The sequence below is a fragment of the Vulpes vulpes genome, chromosome 7 (assembly GCF_048418805.1).
Source record: "Vulpes vulpes isolate BD-2025 chromosome 7, VulVul3, whole genome shotgun sequence".
NCBI lineage: Eukaryota > Metazoa > Chordata > Mammalia > Carnivora > Canidae > Vulpes > Vulpes vulpes.
Window position 1 is genome coordinate 49717498 of NC_132786.1, and position 24264 is coordinate 49741761.

Below are 24264 nucleotides of genomic sequence, written 5' to 3' on the forward strand. Positions count from 1 at the left end.
ATGGGGAAGTGTCATACCTCATTTTTAAAATTCTTTCTCAATATTGTTTTTGCTATTTGGAGCCTTTTGTTATTTCATACAAATTTTAGGATGCTTTGTTCCAGCTCTGTGAAAAATGTCATTGGTATTTTGATGGGGAGTGCACTGAATCTATAGATTATTTTGGGTGGTATGACATTTTAAGAATATTAATCTTCTAATCCATGAACATCACATATCTTGTCATATAATTTTTTTAATTAGAAAAAATCTTTATTGCTGTATTTCCATATCAACTTACTATTTTTGACATATCAATTTATTATTTAGTGAGAAAGAAACTATTTTTCCAGATGAAATAAAAACAACTTGAAACTTTATCTTTACACTAGTTAATATAATTGTAAATGCTAGGTTTGCAGGTTAGGGCAGTTGAAGATAACATTTTTAGACTGTAAGTAGTATTCTTTGTATGAAATGCAATTGAAAGAATAAGTCTTTAGGTACATAATTTACATATGATGGTAATGTAGGAGTAAGGACAAATCCCTTGTGTAATCAGATGATTCACAGATGGATAAAATATTTTGGAGGAGTTTGCACTTGTCCCCTTATTGTAGATTTTTTCTTTGCTCTAATTGTACCCATTGATTGTTTAGTGTGTCTGAAAAATCAGGTTCTTGGAATTGGCCATCACCATCTGGTTGTTAACCTTCCATTCAGTCTCTTAAAACTTATAGGATTGAGTTTTTTTATTCTTGCCCCTTTGTTGCTTCTCATAACAACCAGAGTGATCTTTTAAAAAAAAATCAACCTTACTAGTTGCCTTCTTAACTCTTCAGTGAGTTTACTCTTATGTTAAAAATAAAAACCAAATTCCTTATTGTAGTCTAACAAACTCAATCAATGATGCCATATAAGGCAGTATATTAGTGTCACCTGGAAGACTATTAAATTATTAAATACAAAACAAATATTGATGCCTGGGCTGCACAAGAATATTGGTACAGTTAATTTAATAGGCTATAAAGTTGATGAAAACCATTACTCTACATCATGTGGATATTGCCTGCATCTCCATTTTTTTTAATCTCTTATTACCTTGCTCCAGTGACCGTGCATTTCCATTTGCTCTGCTCTTTTTCTTTTCATAGGCAGCTTCTGTTTCTCAAGTCTTGGTTTATATATCACCTCCTGAGAGGTAGTTTTTCCTTTTTTTTTTTTTTTTTTTTTTTTAAGATTTTATTTATTCAAGAGAGAGAATGGCAGAGACATAGGCAGAGGGAGAAGCAGGCTTCCTGCAAGGAGCCCAATGTGGGACTTGATCCCGGATCTTGGGATCATGCCCTGAGCTGAAGGCAGACACTCAACCACTGGGTCACCCAGGCATCCCGGGGTAATGCCTGGCACTAGAAGATAGCTGGATTCTTATATCAGCTTCTGCATACAACTGTTGTGATTTGTTATTTTGGTTAAAGTGCATGAAGAAAAACCGGCCTCACACAGATATGTTTAGAAAATGGAGGAGTATTTTATGCCCTTTTCAGTTAACTTTAGATATTCTTTGATGCCACACCAAGATTCCACAGGTATTAGTTTCTTAAATGTTAGTTACAATGTGAAATTTGAGACTAATTGATTCATAGTCTATTATTTTATAACCTGATTTATTTTATAACTGATTTTTTTAAAAGATTTTATTTATTTATTCATGAGAGAGACAGATTGAGAGAGAGGTAGAGACACAGGCAGAGGGAGAAGCAGGCTACCTGCCAGGAGCCTGATGTGGGACTCGATCTCAGACCCCGGGATCATGCCGGGAGCCAAAGGTGGATTCTCAACCGCTGCACACCCAGGTGTCCCTAATCTTACATTTTGAATGTGTCTTTTACTCTTGTATGGTTTTGTAACAGGATGTGTAGGTTATTTGGAAAATACTGGTCCATTGAGCTTACAAATGACGTATTTCATAATACATTATATAGAAATTATAGTTGTTAATATCATTACCAGTCTCATCAGAAGACTTTTGAGCTTTCAAACTCAAGTTTACCAAAACTTAAAATTTTTACTAAAACACTCAGATTTTATTATCACCAAAAATACTGTCAGTTGTTTTCCTTGAAATTGACAGAAATGATTTATTTAATTTTATTTTTTTAATTTTTAAAGGAATCTCTCTGTACCCAATGTGGAACTTGAACTCACAACCCTGAGATCAAGAGTCACAGCTCTATAAACAGAGCCAGCCAGACACCCTGACAGAATTGTTTTTAAAAATTATATTTGTAATATAAAATTGCAAAGTATTTGAAATTAAATCATGAAAATTTATCTGATGAGATAGTGCAGACTAATGCTTTATATTAATAATGTACATCTTAATATATTTGCTTTTTTCCTTCTGTGTTATTTCTAGTGCTTCATTGTTCTTAATTTCTAATATGATTTATACGTGTTTAAAAGTAGCAGCCTGGGCAGCCTGGGTGGCTCAGTGGTTTAACGCCGCCTTCGACCCAGGATCAAGTCCCACGTTGGGCTCCCTGCATAGAGCCTGTTTCTCCCTCTGCCTGTGTCTCTGCCTCTCTCTCCCCCTGTGTCTCATGAATAAATAAATAAAATCTTTAAAAAATAAAAAACAAAAAACAAAAAATAAAAGTTGCAGCCTAACATTTGACATATTAAATATCATAAGATTTTCTTTAAGGGTGCACCTAGGTGGCTCAGTTTATTAAGCATTAGCTTCTTGATTTTGGTTCCAGGTACCATCTCAAGGTTATGAATGATTTGGAGCCCTCAGTGTGGAGTCTGCTTGTCCTTTTCTCTGCTCCTACCCACCCCACCCCCACATGTGCACGTGAGCTCTCTCTCTCAAATAAATAAATTAAAATCTTTAAAAATTTTTTTCTTCAAAATTAGGTTGAAAGCAAGTACAAATGGATATTGAAAAATATACAGAAAATTAATGAAAATGCGTAAGACTTGCAAGTTTTGTGTTTTTTTAATACTATTTGACTAAATTATAATTTGCATTTAAGGGTCCACCCTCCGTTTTTTATTTTTTAAGTACTTTTTGATTCCATTATAAGGGCCACTCTATCCTAGGAATGAGAGTGTGAGGGGACACATCCAATAAAAAGCTTCTTTTAGGAAGAGAACACCTGACTCTTGGAATTGTCAGATTTTAAAAAGCCATCTAATGGAAAATAGTTTGTGATATCTGAGTTTTTTGTTTAGGACTATTAATGATCATCTCTTTGGATTAGGATGATTTTGGATGCATTCCTAATGAAACAATGTTTCTCACCTAACAAGAATTCCAGAGGTAGACCAGGCTTGAGGGCTGACCACTTCAATGGCTCAAAAATATCCTCAGGGACCCAGGTTCTACCACTGTGTTCCCCCAGCTGTGGTGTTGACGTCATTCTTATGCCAGTAGGAGATGGCTGCAGCAATTTTTAGTATTCACATCCAGACATGAGAATGTCCAGAGAAAGGGAAACCATCTCTTCCCTTGGCTCTCTCAGAATGGAGGAAACTTTGAAAAAGCACTCTCAACTGACTCCCATATGTCTCATTGCCCAGAATTGAGTTATATTCCTACTTGTATGATGCTCAGTGCAAGAAGAACAGGATTATTATGGGCCAGACTCACCCTGAAGTTAGAGGTGGAAATCAGGAGAAGGGAGGTCAGCTTCCCCTTAAGGACAGGGCTTCATGGGAAAGAGATAAGTAGGTGTTTTTAAAAGAGAGTGGGGAGATTTGTTAAGAAATAGGAAGGAAGAAAGTAGAAATGTATGTTAATTGAGCAATCAACTTTGTCTACTAGGCCAGAGTTTCTCAAACTGCATTGCATATAGGAACACCTGGGTGGCTCAGTTGGTTGTTAAGCATAAGACTCAATTTTGGGTCAGGTCAGGATCTCGGTCGTGTCATCACCCACATCTAGCTCTGTGCTGAGCAAGGAGCCTGCTTAAGATACTCTATGTCCATTACCCTCTCTTTCAAAAAAAAAAAAAAAATTGCATACAAGTCGCTTAGCCTCTGAAAATGCAGATTCTAGTTCATTAAATCCAGAGCTCTAGGAGCTACATTTCTAGTCAGCCCGGTGGTGATACTAATGCTGATTCAAGAACCATAGTGTTGAGTTTCAAGACACTAAATATCTATTTTGTTTGAAAATAAATACAGGTATCCCTCATTATCCTAATTCATTTTTGAAAATTAGTTGGATATGGAAAGCCTAAATATTTTTCCCATCCAAAAATCCCTAAACAGTTTGTCCAAGCCTAATTGAAGCACTGAAATACTGTTTCAACACAAACCAAGCCAAATATAGAAGGAAAATTTATTCGTATTGCTGCACACTAGGGAGCCCTGATCTGATCTGAGTGACCTGATTGTAAGTACTGCTCAGAGCTTGGTTTTTGTTTTTGTTTTTGTTTTTGTTTTTGTTTTGCTCAGCGCTTTTAAAGGCATAGGAACAAAGGTGGCATTTTGCTACTTGGTTCATCTGTTACTGGAGTCCTTAATATAACAATCCATAAAAGTTTCTTTATAACAGCAAATGATTTTAAACACTAATTATAGCTACTGGTTTATTGCATAAAGCATTTCTTTGTTTAGTTTTTCAAAATTGTTCTTGCTTGATTGACCCACTGTTTTTCAAATCAAAGAATATTTTCGTAAGTTTTCATTGTTTTCCCCCAAAAATTAAACCACTGGACCTGGTGAGAGGGAGATGGGTGCTTGGCCAAGCCATTCCTTTTTTGCATTCATTTCTCAATACACTTTATCACTTTCAACTTCTTCTCTATGGGCCGTTGTAGGCCTCTTTGGCTCAGCTAGTCTCTTCACAACCTTTTCCACAACGTGAAGAAGACAGTGGTGATAATGCATAACACATCTTAAAAATTATAAGCAGGAGATGTGATCCTATCAGAAAACAGCTAAGGTAGGAATACAGCATACTCTACACCCTCTCAGCTTAAACACTGTTACCAGATTAAGTGCAAAGATACATTAAGAACAGTTTATTGTTTTGAGTAAAAAAATTTAGTTATTAGAGCAAGTATTGGGCCAGAATTCAGATGGTGAGGGATGGTTGTACAGCTAACAATGTTAATGTTATTTATCAGTTTAAGATAACTTGTTAACAAGTTTGTAAATTTGAACTATAAAACATTAAGCCTTTGAAACAAAGGTTAATCAAAGAATGTAAAATCAGGTATCCCAATTATAGGCCAGAGTATTGAACTTGGTTACTTACATAGTAAGTTGAAGAAAATTCAAGAAGTGGAATCAGAAGACTTTTGGCTTCTGGTTGCTATCCATGTGACTGTAGACAAACAGTAACTCTTTTGTGCCCCAGTTTCTTCATCTGTAGGATGAGGCAGCTGATATAGGTTGCTAAAGAATATTCTAAACTCAGAGTTCTGGGCTTCTGTGAAAATTGTCTGAAGATTAGTGTAAACTAGCATTATTAGGTATTTAACTTTATCTGATATCCGACTTTCAAGTAGATCTTGAAAGTTTAGTAGAATTTCTAATTATTGTAGCCTCTTTTAGCTCAATAAGATGGCTGATTTGGGGGACTTCCCACCCCCACCCCAAGCCTGCCTTTGCTATATAAATGTTGAAAAGATGTGGTTAGAATTAGTGCTTTAGCCTTGGGCTGTAAAGCACTGAATAGGCAAACAGAGAGGACGTTTTAAAAATGGAGTAGTGGATAAACAAAACTTTACTTGGGTTATGTCATGAGTCTTATATTTGGAGAAATAAATTGACATGACTAGATTTGAAGGTATGTCTCATTCATTGTATAGGTACGATTAGGTCAGTTTAGGAAGAATCTAGAGGGCAAAATAGATGCATTTTAGAAATGTACCCCCTTACAACCTTGATCCTGTATGAAATAGACACATCATTAGAGACATATTCTGAGAAGAAAAACTAATATAAGAGAAAGAAATGAGATTAAGGAAGCACTGATGAGTAAAGAAAGTGATTAAACTTAACTACTAACCTGACGCCACCAATACAGGAGGAGGGCATGAAGCGAAGTGCCTAATTCGAGGGGAGGGTATGGACCCTGTTCCACTCCATAAAATAGAGGCTGCCTTCCTGAGATTGGCTCCTACCCTATCCTTCCTAACAGCACATCCTATCCTTTTACTGGCAGGCTACAGCAAACAGGATTCGATTAGGTGAGTAGGAAATCTCAGATATCCTCAACTCACTACTAAGTGTTACTCGACTTTTGAGAAAAGCTAAAATCAACAGAGGCACCAGACTTACAGATAAAGAACATAATCTTGAAATAGAGCTCAGTGATTTTAGAGAGGAGCTGCAAAGACAACATTATTTTCACTGATAAAACTAAGGCATGATTTGCCTCTTACATTCTCCTGTCACATGTGCATAGTGGATTTTCCAGAGGCTGCACTACAATGACAGCACGCTACAGTGAATTCAGAAGCAGATGTGAGGATCCAGCAGTCTTCTATTAAGCCAGGCATTAAATACTTGAAAAAGTACTAAACTCTGCCATTGTTCTAATTTTTTGGTTTTTTTTTTTAATAAAAAAATGATGTTAACATATCGGTCTATTATTTTCAGACGAATTAATGTCTTTAAATTTTTTTTTAAATTTATTTATTTATTTATTTATGATAGTCACAGAGAGAGAGAGAGAGAGAGGCAGAGACATAGGCAGAGGGAGAAGCAGGCTCCATGCACTGGGACCCTGATGTGGGATTCGATCCCGGGTCTCCAGGATCGCGCCCTGGGCCAAAGGCAAGCGCCAAACCACTGCGCCACCCAGGGATCCCTCTTTAAATTTTTTTTAAAAAGATTTTATTTATTTATTCATGAGAGATACAGAGAAAGAGAGAGGCAGAGACCCAGGTAGAGGGAGAAGCAGGTTCCATGCAGGGAATCTGATGTGGGATTTGATCCCGGGTCTCCAGGATCATGTCCTGGGCCAAAGGCGGCGCTAAACCGCTGAGCCACCAGGGCTGCCCAATATCTTTAAAATTTTTTTACTTTTAATTTCTAATGTGGTAAATACTGATAAATGTAACTCACATAAACATTCTTTGGGGTCCTCAGTAATCTTTAGGTATGTACAAAAAGGGTCCTGAGACCAAGAAATGTAAGAACTTCTAGGAGAGTAGAATTAGAATATTTCATTTGCAGTGTATTAGAAATAAAAAGTTTAATAACATCAGTGTTTCTAAAGGAGTAAAAATGGGGAAAAAATAACAAAAAATTTTTAAAAAGGAAAATTGTAGAAAGAGGTCAAACAGTATAAGTAGATGGTTTTAACCTATTAGAAGATATTATCAGAGCATCTTTAAGAATGTAAATCAAATCAATTTAAAAGACATTTTAAATAGTATAGGAAGAACAAAAATAAAGGCGTGAAAAAAGATAAGCAAAGCAGGTAATAACAAGGAGAAAATAGAAGTATCAAAGTAGAATTCAACATGTGAAAAACACAAAAGGAACAAAGAATTGTTTTACTTTAATAAGCTGACCAAATCTATCAAAATGATTGAACAGCCATTGATTTGAAATGTGTGATAAAAAGCAAAACAGAACTAGATCATGAAATGGGTAAAGCCATAATCACTAGAAAACTGATCAATAATTACATCAAACAGACCAAAATTAACTGCCTATGTATGGTCCATAGGTATTTTGTCTGTTAACACAATATTTTTTTTAGTGATGAAATGCCAGTTACTGTTCCTCCAAAACAAATTACCCCAACATTTGGAGTATGGAGAGACTCAGACAGGGCTGACTTGACAGCACGGACTGGAGTCGCCTGAGTGCTGGTTTATTGACATGTCAGATGTCTGGGATTGCGACTTAAAGACCAGGACTGCTGAGCAGAGGGCCCATGTGTGGCTTCTCCATGTGTTGTGGCTTCTTCACATATGGCTGCCTTAGCCACATTTCTTAACAGGATGGCTCAGGGCTCCAAGTACAGTGTTCAAGGAAACAAGGTAGAAACCTCATCACCTTTTATGACCTAGCCTCAGAATGTGACATGTCAGTCACATAGCATCATTTCTTCCATTGTATATTAGTTTAAACAGTTAATAAACCTTCCCAGATTTAAGAAGGAGGGACACATATCCTCCATCCTAATGGAAGGACTGTCACGTAGTTTATGGATAGGTTTCACAACCTCTTCAACCTGTGACCACGCATTGATTTACATTCCTTCAGGGGCAAAAACAGTCCCCCTTTCCAAAGATCCCATTGCCAGCCTGGCCCTGCCCCACCCAACCTTGCTGTCCAGGGTCTAAACCAGGTCCAGGTGCAGCTGGACCTCCTCATTCTCAGTCATACCTCTTTGAGTGTTTGGATGGTTTTCTGCAAGGAGAGATTAGGAAGGAGTAATATATTTTTGAGCCATGTAAGCCCTAGTTCTTTTATGTTCTCTATATTTTGACTGATCAGTTCCCTTTTTTTTAAAGCTTATTGCTCTCCTCTTTCATTATTATAGATAAAATAAGCCATTGATCCTTTCAGCATTCTGCATGGGTATCTATTTAGCCAAATCTACCGGTGGCAGGTGTTTTTCCCACTTTACTTGTCACCACAGCTAACAGTTTTGTTCAAATGCTGCCATTTCATCCTCTATATTAATAGTCTCCTCCAGACCCTTCCAGTTCTGCTGCCACCTGGTCTCAAAGCTAGTACCATGTATTTTAGATTTTTTTACAGTAGTACCCTAACTCCTGGTACCAGATTTTGTATTAGTTACTATTGCTCTGATAACAAAATACAAAACTTAAATGTGTAAAGCAGCAACCTAGGATTACTCAGAAGACTAGGATCGTAATGCCTACTACACATGGCCCTTTTATGTGGTTTGATCTCCTCACGGCGTGGCATGTATGTGGTTTGATCTCCTCACGGCGTGGCAGCCTCTAGCTAGTCCAATACAGAGGATGGCTCAGGGCCCCAAGCACAAGTCCTCCAGCAAACCAGGTGGGACGGTGGGGGGCGGCTGCATCTCCTCCTTTGCCCAGCCTAGAAAATCACACTTCTGGCTGTGTCCTTTTCGTCCACACAGTCACAAACCTGCCCAGATGCAAAGAAAGGGGTCCAGAACAATGGCACAGAATTTCTCATCTGATAGGTTGTTTATAAAGAAGGAAAAGAAATCTAGTAAATTTGATTGTTCTTCCTTGAATTGTAGCCTCTCAACTACAAATGTTGGATTTTTTTCTTTAAACCTTTAAAAAATAACTGATCCCATTGATTTTTTGTTTGTTTTTTTAATATGCAGGGATCATGAATATGCCTACAGGATGGATTTTATTAAAAGAACTAATATTATATGAGACGTAATATAAGGACATAATATGGTCTGGAATAAAATTTCCTGTGATAACATAACATGTAAATGTTTAAAATACTGTCTGTCTCACTAGCCTAGGTGAAAGTAAGGCTGATACCTCTAATGATTTGTGTTAGATGACTGATTCAGTAAGTGGCTCTAGTGATGATGGGCATGACTCGGAAATACTGTAAAGAATTGGGACAAAATTGTTTCATTAAAGAAAATTAGGAAAAACAATGTTTCTTAAATATGTGAATTTAAATGTATACGTATGTATTTATATAAATGTTTGTATTCCTGAAAGTTTTCTCAAGTTAAAAATTTTTTTAAATCTTAATTGAAAAAAATAATAGATCAAGTATTTGAGGTTGCCTCATCTTAAAGCATACTTTTTTTTTTTTTTTTTAAGATTTTATCTATTTATTCATGATAGAGAGTCAGAGACACAGGCAGAGGGAGGAGCAGGCTCCATGCAGGGAGTCTGACGAGAGACTCCATCTTGAGACTCTAGGATCTCGCCCTGGGCAGAAGGCAGGTGCTTAAACCGCTGAGCCACCCAGGCTGCCCTAAAGCATACTTTAGAAGCAAAGCAAAGCAATGTTTGGTATCAGTATATAAGCCCTCCATATACTTTTTACGTCATGGAAAGTTAGAGAGCTTTTTTTTTTTTTTTTTTTTTATGGTATATTTTTCTATTGGGAGTTCGATTTGGAGAATCCTATTTTTTTTAAATGAATTAGATTGAACTTCCTTTATTTCTTTGATGTTACCTTATTTTACTTATAAAAACTTTGTTAAAAATACCATTAGGAAAATAGTTTTTAATTCCCTTTAAAATTTACTTTTAAAGGCTTTCATTTGGGATCCCTGGGTGGCGCAGCGGTTTGGCGCCTGCCTTTGGCCCAGGGCGCGATCCTGGAGACCCGGGATCGAGTCCCATGTCGGGCTCCCGGTGCATGGAGCCTGCTTCTCCCTCTGCCTGTGTCTCTGCCTCTCTCTCTCTCTCTCTGTGTGTGACTATCATAAATAAATAAAAATTAAAAAAGAAAAAAATGGACATTTAAAAAAAATAAAAAAAAATAAAGGCTTTCATTTGCGACTAAATTTAATCTAGAAACTTTACTAAAGTCTATAAAATGTGCATTTCTTGGAAGCAAGATAATTTTGTACAGGACACCTCTATCTTTCTAAATGGTGTTCTTCAGGTTTCACCATTAACTGGTATAATTTTCAACAAATTACTAGCCATTAATTCCCTCACTTTTCCTATCAGCAACTCTTTTAATCTTTTTTTTTTTTTAAGTTTCTGTTATCTTTGATAGTCTTTTAAACCTTGTTCAAATGATTTAACTTTTCTACACCAGTTACATTTTAAAATTGTGGTTAAAAATGTCTCTTCCCCTTATGCCACTGTGCTTTTAACAGCATAAAACACTAAACAAGTAAAAGAATTAAAGATGCTCAAGTAAAAACAAGTAACAGTTACTTTAAAAAATATGTCAAAAACAAATGTTCTAGTCAGTTAATCTGATATTATGTACTCATCTTTAGTACAGAGTTAAGCTGAAACATTGAGCAGGCTTAATTAATATTTATAGAAACTTTTAGCAAATGGTTAGTAATAATTGTGACTTACTAAAAATTATTACAGAACTTTAAAAATTAAGCATGTTAATGAAATTTCATTTGATAATCATGTGCAAAATATTGTTTTTTAAATTTTTATATGATGTATTCATTTTGGCTTATGTTTAATTAGGAATAAAATATTTTACCTTTACTGTAGAAGTATTTGTTTTCATGTTAATACTAAGACCATAAATTATTTTCAGATTAGGTTGAAAGTTTCAGAATATTCCAGATTTATTTTTGCCAGTTTTTAACCCTTGTTTCCATCAGTCATTGTTGAGGACGTTTTATATTTTAGGTATGCCTTCCAACTAACAAAAACTATCTAAATTGAAGAATTAATGTATTTATGCACTCAACCAGAGGTTTCTAACCTCCCCAACTACTAAGCTGCCTCACGGAAACAAAATGGACGTGACAAGGACATTTTCCACAAATTATACCTGTTTTAGAACTTGTATCATCTACATCTGTTATTAAAATATTTTCACTGTTTAGTATATAGCTTTTTTTCCCAAAGAAGCTGACAGAACATAAAACTCTAAGCTGCCTCTGATTTTCTCTTTACATAGTTGTAGTCTGGATGTCATTAACACTATTTCATATATACCTTTTCATGAACTAATACTGTTTTTAAGAGTTAAGTGTCAGCACATAGCATCATTTTGCTGTGTTTCTTATTTAGTCATTTTTCCTTTTCTTGTTCTCTTCTTAGCTTTTCTGCAATTAGATAAAAAAGGACCACAAAAACATCACTTTGATCAGCCTTCAGTAGCACCAAGGAAAAACTACTCTTTCACAAGAGAGGAGGTGAGACAGATTGATAGGGAAAATCAGAGGCTTTTGAAAGAACTCTCAAGACAGGCTGAAAAATCAGGAAGCAAAAGTACGATTCCTAGAAGATCTATTGTTCATCCCCCTAAGTTATATCATAGTGCCCTCAACAGACAGAGGGAACAACAAAGGATTGAAAGAGAAAATTTGGTAAGTAACTAAAATTTTTTAGTCATCAAAAAAAATGAACTGTAATGATTTGTAAGGCCAACTTCTAGGAAACCAGATACAGTCATTTTTTCAAATTTAATTATTTAAAAGTAAGTATAGATATGTATGGTATGGAATAAATACATAATGAGCTATGAGCTCAAACTATTTTATAAAGACACTGAAAACTCTCTTATTTGGCTAGGTGTGTTAAGTCAGACAATAGTATAGGAAATGCCAAGGGTCGGGTATGTGTATCTTCTGTAGGGTATTCAGTCACTAGCTAATCTGTTTCACTGTATTGTATCCTTGTTGGTCTGCTACTCGAATGTATGAAAGACATTGATTATTAAAAATCATAAAGCTACTCTTCAGTTTTATAAGGGATATATGTATATATATACACACACATATATATGGACTGTTGAAAATCTTTACATTAAGAACTATTCTTCATAGTATATCATTTTCTTCATAAAATTGCATTCAGAATAATTGCTGGTGTTTACTGGGCTCTAAACTAAATGCCATTGTCCTGAGCATCTCCAAATATTAGCTTATTGAATCCTGACATTACTTCTTTCTGATGGGTGCTGTTCTTCCCTGTCTTCCTGAGGGAGTAACAGACTGAAGGGGACAGGTAATGAGCCCAGGGACACAGAGCTCATGAGTAAAGGGCTGAGCCAAGACTTTAAACACAGGTGGTAGTGCCTTAGATTAAAATCAGACCCTGTGGGCAGCACCAGTGGCTCAGCGGTTTAGTGCTGCCTGCGGCCCAGGGCATGATCCTGGAGACTGGAGACCTGGGATCGAGTCCCACATCGGGCTTCCTGCATGGAGTTTGCTTCTCCCTCTGCCTGTGTTGTGACTATAGCAGTTTTTTTTTAAATTCATGATTTTTGAAAATTTGAAATTATGTCATAAACATTTGGGTTTACCTTGTCTACTTTTACTCTTCCACAGGACTCTGAAGCCTATTTTATTTAATAAGCAATTATATAGTATATACTAGTTTACAAATTTTAGGTCATTTAATCCTCATAGCAACCTGATAACATAGTTATTGTTGTAATGGAGGAGAAAATGAGACACTGAGTGGGACACAGGGTCTTGTTCAAGGTCAGACAACTAGCAGGTAGCAGAAGCATATGCAAGTAACCTAGCTTTGGGGTTATTTTGTTGTTGTTATTTAACAGCTTTTTGAGATCTAATACACATACTGTAACCACGGAAGGTATAAAATTCAGTGGGTTCTGGTGTAATCTTAAGTTATAGTAAAACGTATAAAAATTGTAAAACTTGTAAAATTTGCTATTTTAACTGATGTAAGTAGTTCAGTAGCACCATCAGTATTTCCAAAACTCTTTTCATCACCCATATAGAAACCCTGTACCTATTAATAATAACTCTCTTTTCCCCCCTTCCCCTCAAGTAACCTCTGCTTTCTGTGTCTATGAATTTGCCTATTCTAGGTTTCATATAAATGGAATAATAACAATATTTGTTGTTTTATGTTGGGCTTATTTCACATAGCATAATGTTTTCACAGTTCATTCATGTTGTAGCCCGTATCCGAGCTTCATTCCTTTTTCTGGCTGAATAATATTCCATTATATGTATGCACCACATTTTGAACATGCATTCATCTGTCGATGGACACTTGAGTGATTTCCACCTTTTGGCTACTTGTGAGTAATTTTGTAGTGAACACTGATGTCTAAGTATCTGTTCAAGTCCCTGCTTTCAGTTCCTGTGAGTGCATACCTAAGAGTGAAATTGGCAGATCATATGGTAATTCTAGTGTTTGTCTCTTTGAGGAAACTGGGTTTATTTTTGAACAGTTGAAACCATTAATATATAGTGGCTATCCTATATGACTAGAATGAAACCTGTTAGCAGCTTCTGTCATCCCTCAAATCAGGTGTACGTTTCAGCTCTTTAAATAAACAGTGGAAAATTACTACTGTTTTATTCTTTTTACTTTGCATGCTTAGTAGTTTGTATGTGTGAGCAATAATTTTTCCCATTTGATAGTAAGATCTTAATTGGTGTACTTGAGACCAGTAGAAATATAATGTGAGCCCACGTGTGTGATTTATAATTTTCTGGTAGTCATATTAAGAAGGTCAACCTACCAAATCCTTATTTAGATCCACATTAACTCTAATAGTTCCTCTGTATGAGCTGATACTCTTTATTTTTTTTAAGATTTTATTTATTTATTCATGAGAGACAGAGAGAAGCAGAGATGTAGGCAGAGGGAGAAGCAGGCTCCATGCAGGTAGCCTGATGTGGGATTCGATCCCAGATCCCAGGATCACGACCTGAGCCAAAGGCAGATACTCAACTGCTGAGCCACCCAGGCATCCCTGATACTCCTTTTAATGTGTACTGACCTGTTCATAAACTTACCCATGCATGCACACACACGTACACACACACAAGCATTTTTTTATGTGTCAGGTGTGCTGTACAAGCAGGGTCCATTCCTTTAAATGTTTATGATTTGTATTCCTTCATTTACTCCATCTCTAGTGATAGAGACCAGTGCAGATGGCTGACAGGCATGATGACTAAAGCAGTTCTGTTTCAGTACTAACCATAGCTAACAAGCTATCCAGGGGCTGTTTAGATGACAACTCAAGACAAAGAAATAGTTCTATGATTGGTAGGTAGAAAAGGAGGGCAGAGATACTGTAAAGAAGTGAATGTGCTGTGCTCTTTCTGGTAAGGTTCACAATCTTTTTTTTTTTTTAAATTTTTTAATTTTATTTATTCATGATAGATACAGAGAGAGAGAGAGGCAGAGAGAGTAGCAGGCTCCATGCAGGGAGCCTGATGTGGGACTCCATCCTGGGTCTCCAGGACCAGGCCCTCGGCTGAAGGTGGCGCTAAACCACTGAGCCACCGGGGCTGCCCAAGGTTCACAATCTTCATTATATGTTTCAAGAGGCAAATAATTACCTTTCCTTCTCATTCACAAGGGAAATAAATAAGAAATAAAGAAAAAGTTTTATCCAATAGAGGGCGTGCTTGCTACATAAAGACTCAGAACTAAAAAAAAAAAAATAAAGACTCAGAACTTGTTAATTTCCAAAAGGAGGACTCATTCTTTAATTCATGAATTTTGAAATATTCTTGTTAAAGCATACTTCCGTATCTTCACTTCAATATAATATGAATCTTATTTTCATGAAAGAGCACCAGAATAATCTTCGCAGAAGGCAAGGGGGTCAGGTCAGTGAGGGTAGTTAGTTTATATTTCACTTTACTGTCTAAAAGAAATGAGATTATTTCAATTATTTTAAATGTACATCAGTTTCCTGAGCTGTGAAAGAAGAGAGTGAAGAGTAATTGAAGCAAGATCAGGAAGAGACTTAAGATTCCTGAAGGAATCTGTTTAGAGTCTAGAGTTCAAATGGAGCTAACGTTTTAATTTTTTTTTTTACTTTCTGAAAATATATATGCATATACACATATTACATGTATGTAATTTGTCAATTTTAAATTCAGAGAAATAAAAATATGTAGACAATAAAGTAGAACATAATCTTTCCACTCAGGAGTTGCTCTGTTAAAATATTTTTATTTTTTTAAAGTATTTTTAAAATAAAAGTAATGGGGGATCCCTGGGTGGCTCAGCGGTTTGGCACCTGCCTTATAAATAAATATAAATAAAAGTAATGCATATATAAATTGAGAAGAATCAGACCAATTTTTTTTCTTTTTTTTTTTTTTTAAGATTTTATTTATTTATTCATGAGAGACAGGAGAGAGAGACAGAGACACAGGCAGAGGGAGAAGCAGGCTCCATGCAGGGAGCCTGACATGGGACTCGATCCTGGGTCTCCAGGATCATACCCTGGGCCCAAGGTGGCACTAAACCGCTGAGCCACCAGGGCTGCCCAATTCAGACCATTCTTAAAAACATTAAATGAAAAAATCCCCCTTCCATCTTTTGTTCTTTGCTAGTCCAGAAGAGGAACTTGAGACTTCTTAAATAGAAAGCAATTTAAAGGGAGAGTGATATGTTGTCACAAAAAGATGAAAATTTATAGTATATCCCATCTCTATTGTAAGGATTCAAGTGTGTGTGTTCATTAATCAGTACTTTAGCTCTAAGATCTTGAAATCATTTCTAGTTCACTCAGTCTGGTTTTCCACCTTCTCTGGTTATTGTCTGTGTCTCCTTTCATAGAGGAAAAGCTAATGATAACTAAGTAGGACTTTAGTTGTAGAAAAATAAGAACAGTCCTGGTTTTCCCTGACTGTAGAAGGCTTGTTACTCTTTAATGTCCTTCAGGGTCTTTGCTTTATCACTTCAGAAACAATAAAGCACCTCTCCTCTGTTGACCACTGCAGAAATAATTAACATATTGTTTATTCATTTGCCTTAACTTTTCTATTTCCAAAGAGGACAAGATTTAAGCTGTGTTAGCTTTCTTTCCAAAAAGAATACTTCTCAAATAGAAAGGAAATATTCGGATAAACTATTTGGGGATTCATTGTTAGAATCTTATTTGAGTAGCAGTTCTAAGATTTTGTAAGCCACAAATTGGAATATAAGTAACCATTCTTACCATTTCTCAATTGATGAGATATTTGTTTAATGTCTACTATAAACTATGTAAGATGCTGGAAGGAATATAAAAATATATATAAAATATTGCTCTGTCATATAATTTATAAATTAGCTAGGAAGGTAATTCTATTGCATGTCAACTGGAAAATATACAAAACAGTTTTTTTTTTTTATAAAACAGTTTTAATGATAGCATCAGTATTTAATAACCGTGTGCCAGATACTGCTGTGAACAATCTATATGTATTATCTCACTGCTTAAAAATAACGCTTGAAGATTATTTCGTTGTTAATATCCATATCAAGTCATGTTGTCTCTAATCACTGGCAGAGCCAAGGTTTAAATCCAGGTCTTTCTGACCAGATAACTTACATTTTTGGTCACTCTAGTACAAGTGTTAAAATATTTGAACTGTCATTTTTAAATTTTACCTAGAAGTTCTTAACTATTGACTCAATTTAAATGTTGTTTTTTTTCTTTAAGATTCTATCTATTTATTCATGAGAGACAGAGAGAGAGAGAGGCAGAGACATAGGCAGAGAGAAGCAGGCCCCATGCAAGGAACCAATGTGGGACTCTATCCCGGGACTCCAGGATCACACCTTGGGCTAAAGGCAGATGCTCAACCACTGAGCCACCCAGGCATCCTGAAAATGTTGATTTATTTTAAGATTTATACTATAATCAGTACTTCATATTTTGATAGTCTATAAGCAAGAGCTATTTCTACTTGACATCATCTCTTAGCTTTTGCTTAGCTTGTTACAGTCCTAGGAGACACACAAACTGATACATAACATGATATGTTTCATGTGGTTTGGGTAGCATTGATACCTCTCTTATTTCCAAGTTTCTGTATGTAAACTTGGGGACTGACATATCAGGACAACAGAATGGGTTTATTGTTTGCCTTATTGTCACATTATTTGAAAAGTGATTTTGATCATAATTACTTTATATGTTTTCATGTGGTATTAAAGTGATTTAAAATCCTTATTTCATAAATTTCATATTATATAAAGTATTTGCCTATTTAACACTAATTTGGAGGGATATCTGTATGCACTCTTATGTTTATCACAGCATTGTTTATAGTAACTAAACTATAGAAGCAGCCCAAATGTCCACTGTTAGTTGAATGGATAAAAAAGATGTGGTGTATATATAATGGAATATTATTCAGCCATTAAAAGGAATGAAATCTTGCCATTTGCAACAATGTAGATGGATCTAGAGAGTATATTGCTAAGTGAAGTCAGAAAGACAAATACTATATGATTTCAATCATATGTGGAATCTAAGAAAGAAAATAAACAAAGGAAAAAAGACAAGAAAAAAAAAAAAAACAGATGGCGGGATCCCTGGGTGGCTCAGTGGTTTGGTGCCTGCCTTCGGCTCAGGGAGTGATCCTCGAGTCCGGGGATCGAGTCCCACATCAGGCTCCTTGCATGGAGCCTGCTTCTTGCTCTGCCTGTGTCTCTGCCTCTCTCTCTCTCTCTCTCTCTCCTGAATATATAAATAAAATCTTAAAAAAAAAAAAAAAAAAAAAAAAAAAGAACCAAAAAAACAGATGGCTACCAGAAGGGAGGTGGGGAGATGAATGAAATAGGTGAAGAGGAGATTAAGAGTACATTTATCACGATGAGCACATGAATAACGTATAAAATTGATGAATCACTATATTGTACACCTGAAACTAATAGAACACTGTATTAACTATACAGGAATTAATAAATTTTTTTAAAAAGTATTTGCCTTTTTAAAAACTTACTGCTGCTATTTTACTAAGTTATTACTATAACTTATTGTTTATTGATACTTACCTAACATTGACTTTCAAATTGATTGTCTTTAAATGAAGGCTTTATTGAAAAGGCTTGAAGCTGTGAAACCAACAGTTGGTATGAAACGCTCTGAACAGCTAATGGACTATCATCGCAATATGGGTTATCTGAGTTCATTACCGTCCTCAAGAAGAGTGAGATCAACTCTTGGCCAGTATAGCCCCTTGAGTAAGCATATTCAGAATTATTTTGTACTTATGTTTGTGTTTTAGACAGTTTAAAATAGATGACTTCTGGAATGCATTCTGTTATTTTTCATTGGCATGCTTTGTCTTGTTCACTTAATTTCAGTCTTCACTTACAGCTTATAATGGCCGCTTAGGAAAGAAGGAGATAAAACTATTGAAAATATCAGTAGTATCTTCAATAATGGAGAGAATTTCATTACATTTATTAAAGGAAGAAATGAGTAGATAATGCTGTTTAAAAGTTGTTGAAACATTCCCCCAACCAATTAAGATTATTGGTAGTATCTTCCAGCCCTTATATGTACTTTGTCTTCCTCACTGGATAACTAAAACAGGAATTCATCTGTTGAGTTCTCAGATATAATCCCTCTTAACATTTGATCTCTGATCAGCACACACCCAGCTGGTGATGTATCCCAAAGAATGTAATATGCAGTGGCCCCTAAGTGCTAGGGTATGGGACACACAGAAAGGCGAGACATTCTCATGTACAGAAGTCTGTGCTGTTACTTCATGTGTGCATTCTAAACTACAAAAAAGAGAAGCCAATATTAGAGGAAAGTTGGAGCCACTTAAAATGTCCCAACTTCCCAGTGCTCATGTGAGTCTTACATGCTCATGTGACTGGTAATTCCATTCATTCATTTCATTCTTCAAGCATCACTTCCTTGGTATAGTTAGTGGCTAAGATATGGTCTTGTTCCAGTAATTCATACTTATTAGCACTATGCTTTGAATGTGGTAAATTATTTGTTGAATAAATTTATAAATGTATAATAAATTTATAAATGTATAATAAATTTATAAATTTATAGAGTTTTCTTTTTTGTTTTTTCACTTGAATCATTTGAACAGCTTTTTAAAACCTTTATTCTCATCCCAAACCTGTTGAATCAAAATCCCCTACTATAGGGTCTGGGCATGTTTATTAAAATATTTTTAATTTCCACAAGGAATTCTGAGGTGCATTCCTGGTTGAGAATTACATTAGACTAGTAAAAATGCATGTGAGATAGGGAAGAAAATTTTATCCTGGACTTTAAATTAGGAGAGGACGTTTATCAGGTGATGATGTATGTATTTAGTTTAAATAAAGTTATTTCTTCATATCTTTTCAGGAGGAGCTTCTAGAACATCCAGTGCTACCAGTGGTCTCAGTTGTAAGAGTGAGCGACCAGTTTTTGACACATCCAGTGGCCTGTTGCTAAGACCTAAGCCCCCTAATGTTCGTACGGCTTGGTTATAAAACCTTTTTACTTTACGCATTGTTCATCCAGTTCTTATTGAAGTGCTCTTGTATATTACTATAATTCTCTGTGTAAACATCTCTAATTTAAGATCTACATCGAGTTGTAATTTCATTGTAATTCAGTGCAAAATTGTTTTCAAAAAGGCAATTTAATGTAAAATCAGTGTTTCCTATGAGGATGTATTTCTGGGAGGTATATATGTATTTGATAGAGAAATGGTAGTATACATGTATATTTTCTCAGCATAGAAATGGACTCAGCTCTTATACTGACAAAACAGTTGTGATAATATCACTGCACTTTGGACCCAAGAAGTTAACTATATTCTTGTTTTATGTGTTTTTTTATAAGCTTTAAACCATGAGCATAGCTCCTAAATTTGACTTTGTTTTCACTTTGCTCTAGAATTTAGGTGGTATAACTCATAATTTGATTGTAAGACTTGATCATACACTTTCTTATTATGAAACAAAACTTGAAATTTGTTTTCATTGGTGGAACTGATTTAGATTTGTTGAGCAGATTGAAAGAAGCTTGTACTAGGGCAGTCCTTGTGATTCACCAAAGGCATGTACTACCTCTGTATAAGTGTGCTGAGTTAGATCTTAAAAATGGGATCAGCCATTCCAGACCATTTCAGACTGTGAGTATTAGAAAGTTCAACTGGGAAGACCCTCTTTCATATTCTTACACATTCAGGTAAAATACCACTAATGGTTCTGAGAAATGAGGTAGACTTTGGAGCTATAGTCCACTACGTTATTAATAGGTTGGCCAAGGACCAGATCACCTTAAGCAAAAGCAAATATTTGTTGAGCAAAATAGCATCACCAGTTTGAAAAGCCAAGAAGCAAATCCTGATTTATGTCAGAACAGTGTTTTAAGTGATACTGTTAACAGTTGTGTTATGTTTAGTGTTTACTGTATTAAGAAAGAAGATAAATAAGAAAGAAATCGTCTTGAAGCTTTAGAAATTCCAATTCCAGCTTTAGTCTTCCCAAGACTAAGGGCTGAGGAAGAAAGCTAAAATATGAATGGTAAAGGGAGAAATATTACACATTTGTTGAGGCTACTTTAAATGTCATCTAATTTTATTGTTTGGTTTGGGGTTTTGGGTTGAATCTTGGAAGTACCATTTTTGCCAATCCCATTTTTGAAATCCTAGTAATTAATCTTCATGGGATTAGTAATGGTGAATAGGGTGTCAGAGTTGACTTCTGAAATTAGAGTATTTTTCTGTCAGCAGAAAAATACTTGGGCTCTCTGGGCTCTCATTTCGTACAACAAAGTCTATCTCAGTTGTGATTGCTTCTGTTGTCTTAGTCATCACTTGTTCATTACGGCCTTTTCATTGTACCTTTAGAATGTATCAGAAAGTTTCCATATTAAATGCTGAATCTTTTTTTAATAGGAATTCTTGATCTGTAGCCACAATATTTGTTGTTTATTTTTCCAGGTTAGCTCAAGCTTTATTGCATGTTTGCTGAACTTACCTTTCTCACCACCTTGGGAAGTAAACCAAACTGCATTTTGCTAACTATCAGTTCAGAATTTCTTGGTCTTAAGTTGATATTGATAGATTTTTGTCTAGGATAGGGCCTGTAAAGTGTGGGAACAGTGCTGTTAAAGGAAACTCATGTGAACACAGCCTGGCTGTGAGGGTTTTTTTTTTTTTTTTTTTTGCTGCTTTCTTTATGCTGTGATGTTCATTCATTGTTATTTGATGCTCTGTTCTTGTGACCAAGTTCTTAGATCTTTTAGTGCTCTGCTTTATTTATTAACATTAGTTATACTAAACCCAAGGGTATTTTGTTTGGTTGTGTTTTTAGCTTACTGCACTTTTGATGTTTGTATAATATAGCTTATCTTTAAGAAGAGATAAGATAATGCTGAATTTAAAACTCGGCATTTGGACACCTGCCTGATACCATCCCACTCCCGAGCCAGTTTTTAAAAATTGAGTTTTAAGTTAGGGAAATATATATATGATATATGTATGAAAACTTGAGAACCTTTTATGTTCATAATGACATTAGTCTCTTAATACATTTTATACAGCCTTTGCTGTCCTATGTCAGTGTATAACACATAATTTTATAGATAAAGCTATACTTTGATTTTAGATACTAATTTAATGCCTTTAGTTTTTACTGCTTTGACCAGGGGGAGGTGGGGGTTTCATCTAAGTATTGCTGATAGCAGGGATTCAACTTGAAGTAAGCATTGGGAAGAACAACAATACTCTTTTCAAAGCAAAATTTACAATTCTGTTGTAATTATTACTCTATATGATAAGTAAAAATAGAAGAATAGGAGTTGAATATGCTATTCTCTGATTAAGTCAAGGTACTTGGAAGTTGTTACGGTTTAAGGGATGCTTTTATGAAGGAATCATAAGTATACTGTTTTCATTTTCAAGAACTTTAAAAAGGTAAAGGATCATCTAGCACTACTATATATTTAGTTCACTTGGACCTAATGGATATACTTTGAAGATTTACGTCTGCAACTAGAAATTATACTAATCCAAGATCTAAAATTATTAGGCAAGATTCTTATTGAGAATTATTTTCGTATCTGTCAAATGCTAAACTAATGTTGCCTCCATTTTAGTAAGATTTTATGAAGGATTTTGAACTGTTATTTCCTAAGGGATAACTGTTATCTCACACTTTCCCTACTTTTTTCAATCTCCATTAAAAAACTGCATTCTTGGCTACTACAAATAAAATTTTTCTGGTCTGCTTTTAAATGTAGTGTAATGCAGTTGTTTTCAAACCATTAACCCCAATGTCCAAAAAGTGGATATCTAGACAACTTTAAATAGAGGTCATTGTGATGCTGTGTGCTTCTCATCTTCAGATTCAAATACTGCACACTATGAAAAGTATGAACAATATAAAGTTGGAGATACAAGTTGAATTTATTATATTTTAATTAAATTCATTAAATGTTTACTATTTTAAATGCCAAAAATCTTAAGCTATGCCTTATTGTATACCATCCTAAAAAATGTTTATAATGGTAATGGCTACTTTATTTCCATGAATAAAATTAGTAATAAACTTAAAAATCCACATCTTTTTTTTAAATTTCCCAATATGTTACGTATTTTAGGCCTGAAGAATTAGCTTGACATAGTGAAGAAAGAAATAAAAGAATTAAAGATAACTTAGTTTTGATACTATACCCCATCTCTCAAATGAATTTTCCTTTATTATCCCGTAACTGTCAAATGCATTTTCTTTTTCCCATTTTAAAAATTAGAATAATAATTTTATGTGCCTCACAAGCCTAAGAATTTGAATTAAGTTGGAAGGAGGGTATTAGCTATTTATATCTTTGAAAGTATGACATTTATATGGGAAAGAGTTTGCTTATAATTACATTGTTAGTCATCATCTCTTCAAACCATATCCATCTAATTTGTTCTGTAAACCTGCTTTGATGGTGCGTTGGATACTCTTAAAGCCTCATGGAATGTTTTTTGTTGTTGTTGTTGTTTTTTTTAATTTTTATTTATTTATGATAGTCAAAGAGAGAGAGAGAGAGGCAGAGACACAGGCAGAGGGAGAAGCAGGCTCCATGCACCGGGAGCCCGATGTGGGATTCGATCCCGGGTCTCCAGGATCGCGCCCTGGGCCAAAGGCAGGCGCCAAACCGCTGCGCCACCCAGGGATCCCTGGAATGATCCCTGGAATGTTTTTTTTTTTTTTTCCAAGTGTCCACATGAGCATTTCATATGCATCATGAGTGATAAGAAATACCCTTTTTAAAACTCTGTGCTAAACATCAGTTTAGAAAATTTTTTGATGAGGGTTTAATAATGATGCCATTGAAGTAAATCACTGAGTAGTTCCAGCAGTAGTATATTGAACTCCCAACTTCGAACTTCAAGGATGCTTATAGCAAATAAGATTACATCATAGCAGAAAGTTTTATTCAATTTTAAAATTCTGGTGACTATTTTTTAAGACACTGGGAGATATTTCTGGGATGATACAGTCTTCATATTCTGAGTTTCTTTCAAAGTTTGCTTTGTAAGTTCGGGTAAGTTGCACTATTTGTTCTAGATGATGTTTTTAAGGTTTTATTTACTATTTTACAAAGTAAAACTTAAGAGGTAACATGTCATTAGTTTACTTTAACGAGACATGGGTTTTTTTTTCTAGGAACCTAGTTTCACATCTGCTATTAAAAAAAATTAAGATAGTCCCCAAAAAACTATTGAAAACCATGGTTCCAAATTCTTCCACTAATTTATATTATTACAATGATGGTCCTCACCAAAAATCACATTTATTTCATGTGTTGGAAATTATAACTGAACTCCCAAGTTTAAAGTATGCTTTGTGGGGTTTTTTTCTTTATTTCATTCTGAGAATGTTTTATTTCATGAGGTAAATACCTAGTACTAAGTAAATATATCTTCTTTGCATGTAGTTA

General features: G+C 35.1%; 1 protein-coding gene across 3 annotated transcripts in view; it reads left to right on the plus strand.

Annotated features, from left to right (window-relative positions):
- The window catches only part of CFAP97 (cilia and flagella associated protein 97), a 34350-nt gene extending 11459 nt beyond the window's left edge, over positions 1 to 22891 (plus strand). For all 3 annotated transcript variants that reach the window (XM_026018264.2, XM_026018265.2, XM_072763769.1), the window contains exons 3-5: positions 11685 to 11953; positions 18398 to 18548; positions 19687 to 22891. In XM_026018264.2, the coding sequence (XP_025874049.1) occupies positions 11685 to 11953; positions 18398 to 18548; positions 19687 to 19814 (548 nt within the window). In that variant the 3' untranslated portion in view covers positions 19815 to 22891. The remainder of the gene's footprint in view (positions 1 to 11684; positions 11954 to 18397; positions 18549 to 19686) is intronic.
- The last annotated feature ends 1373 nt before the right edge of the window (positions 22892 to 24264 follow it).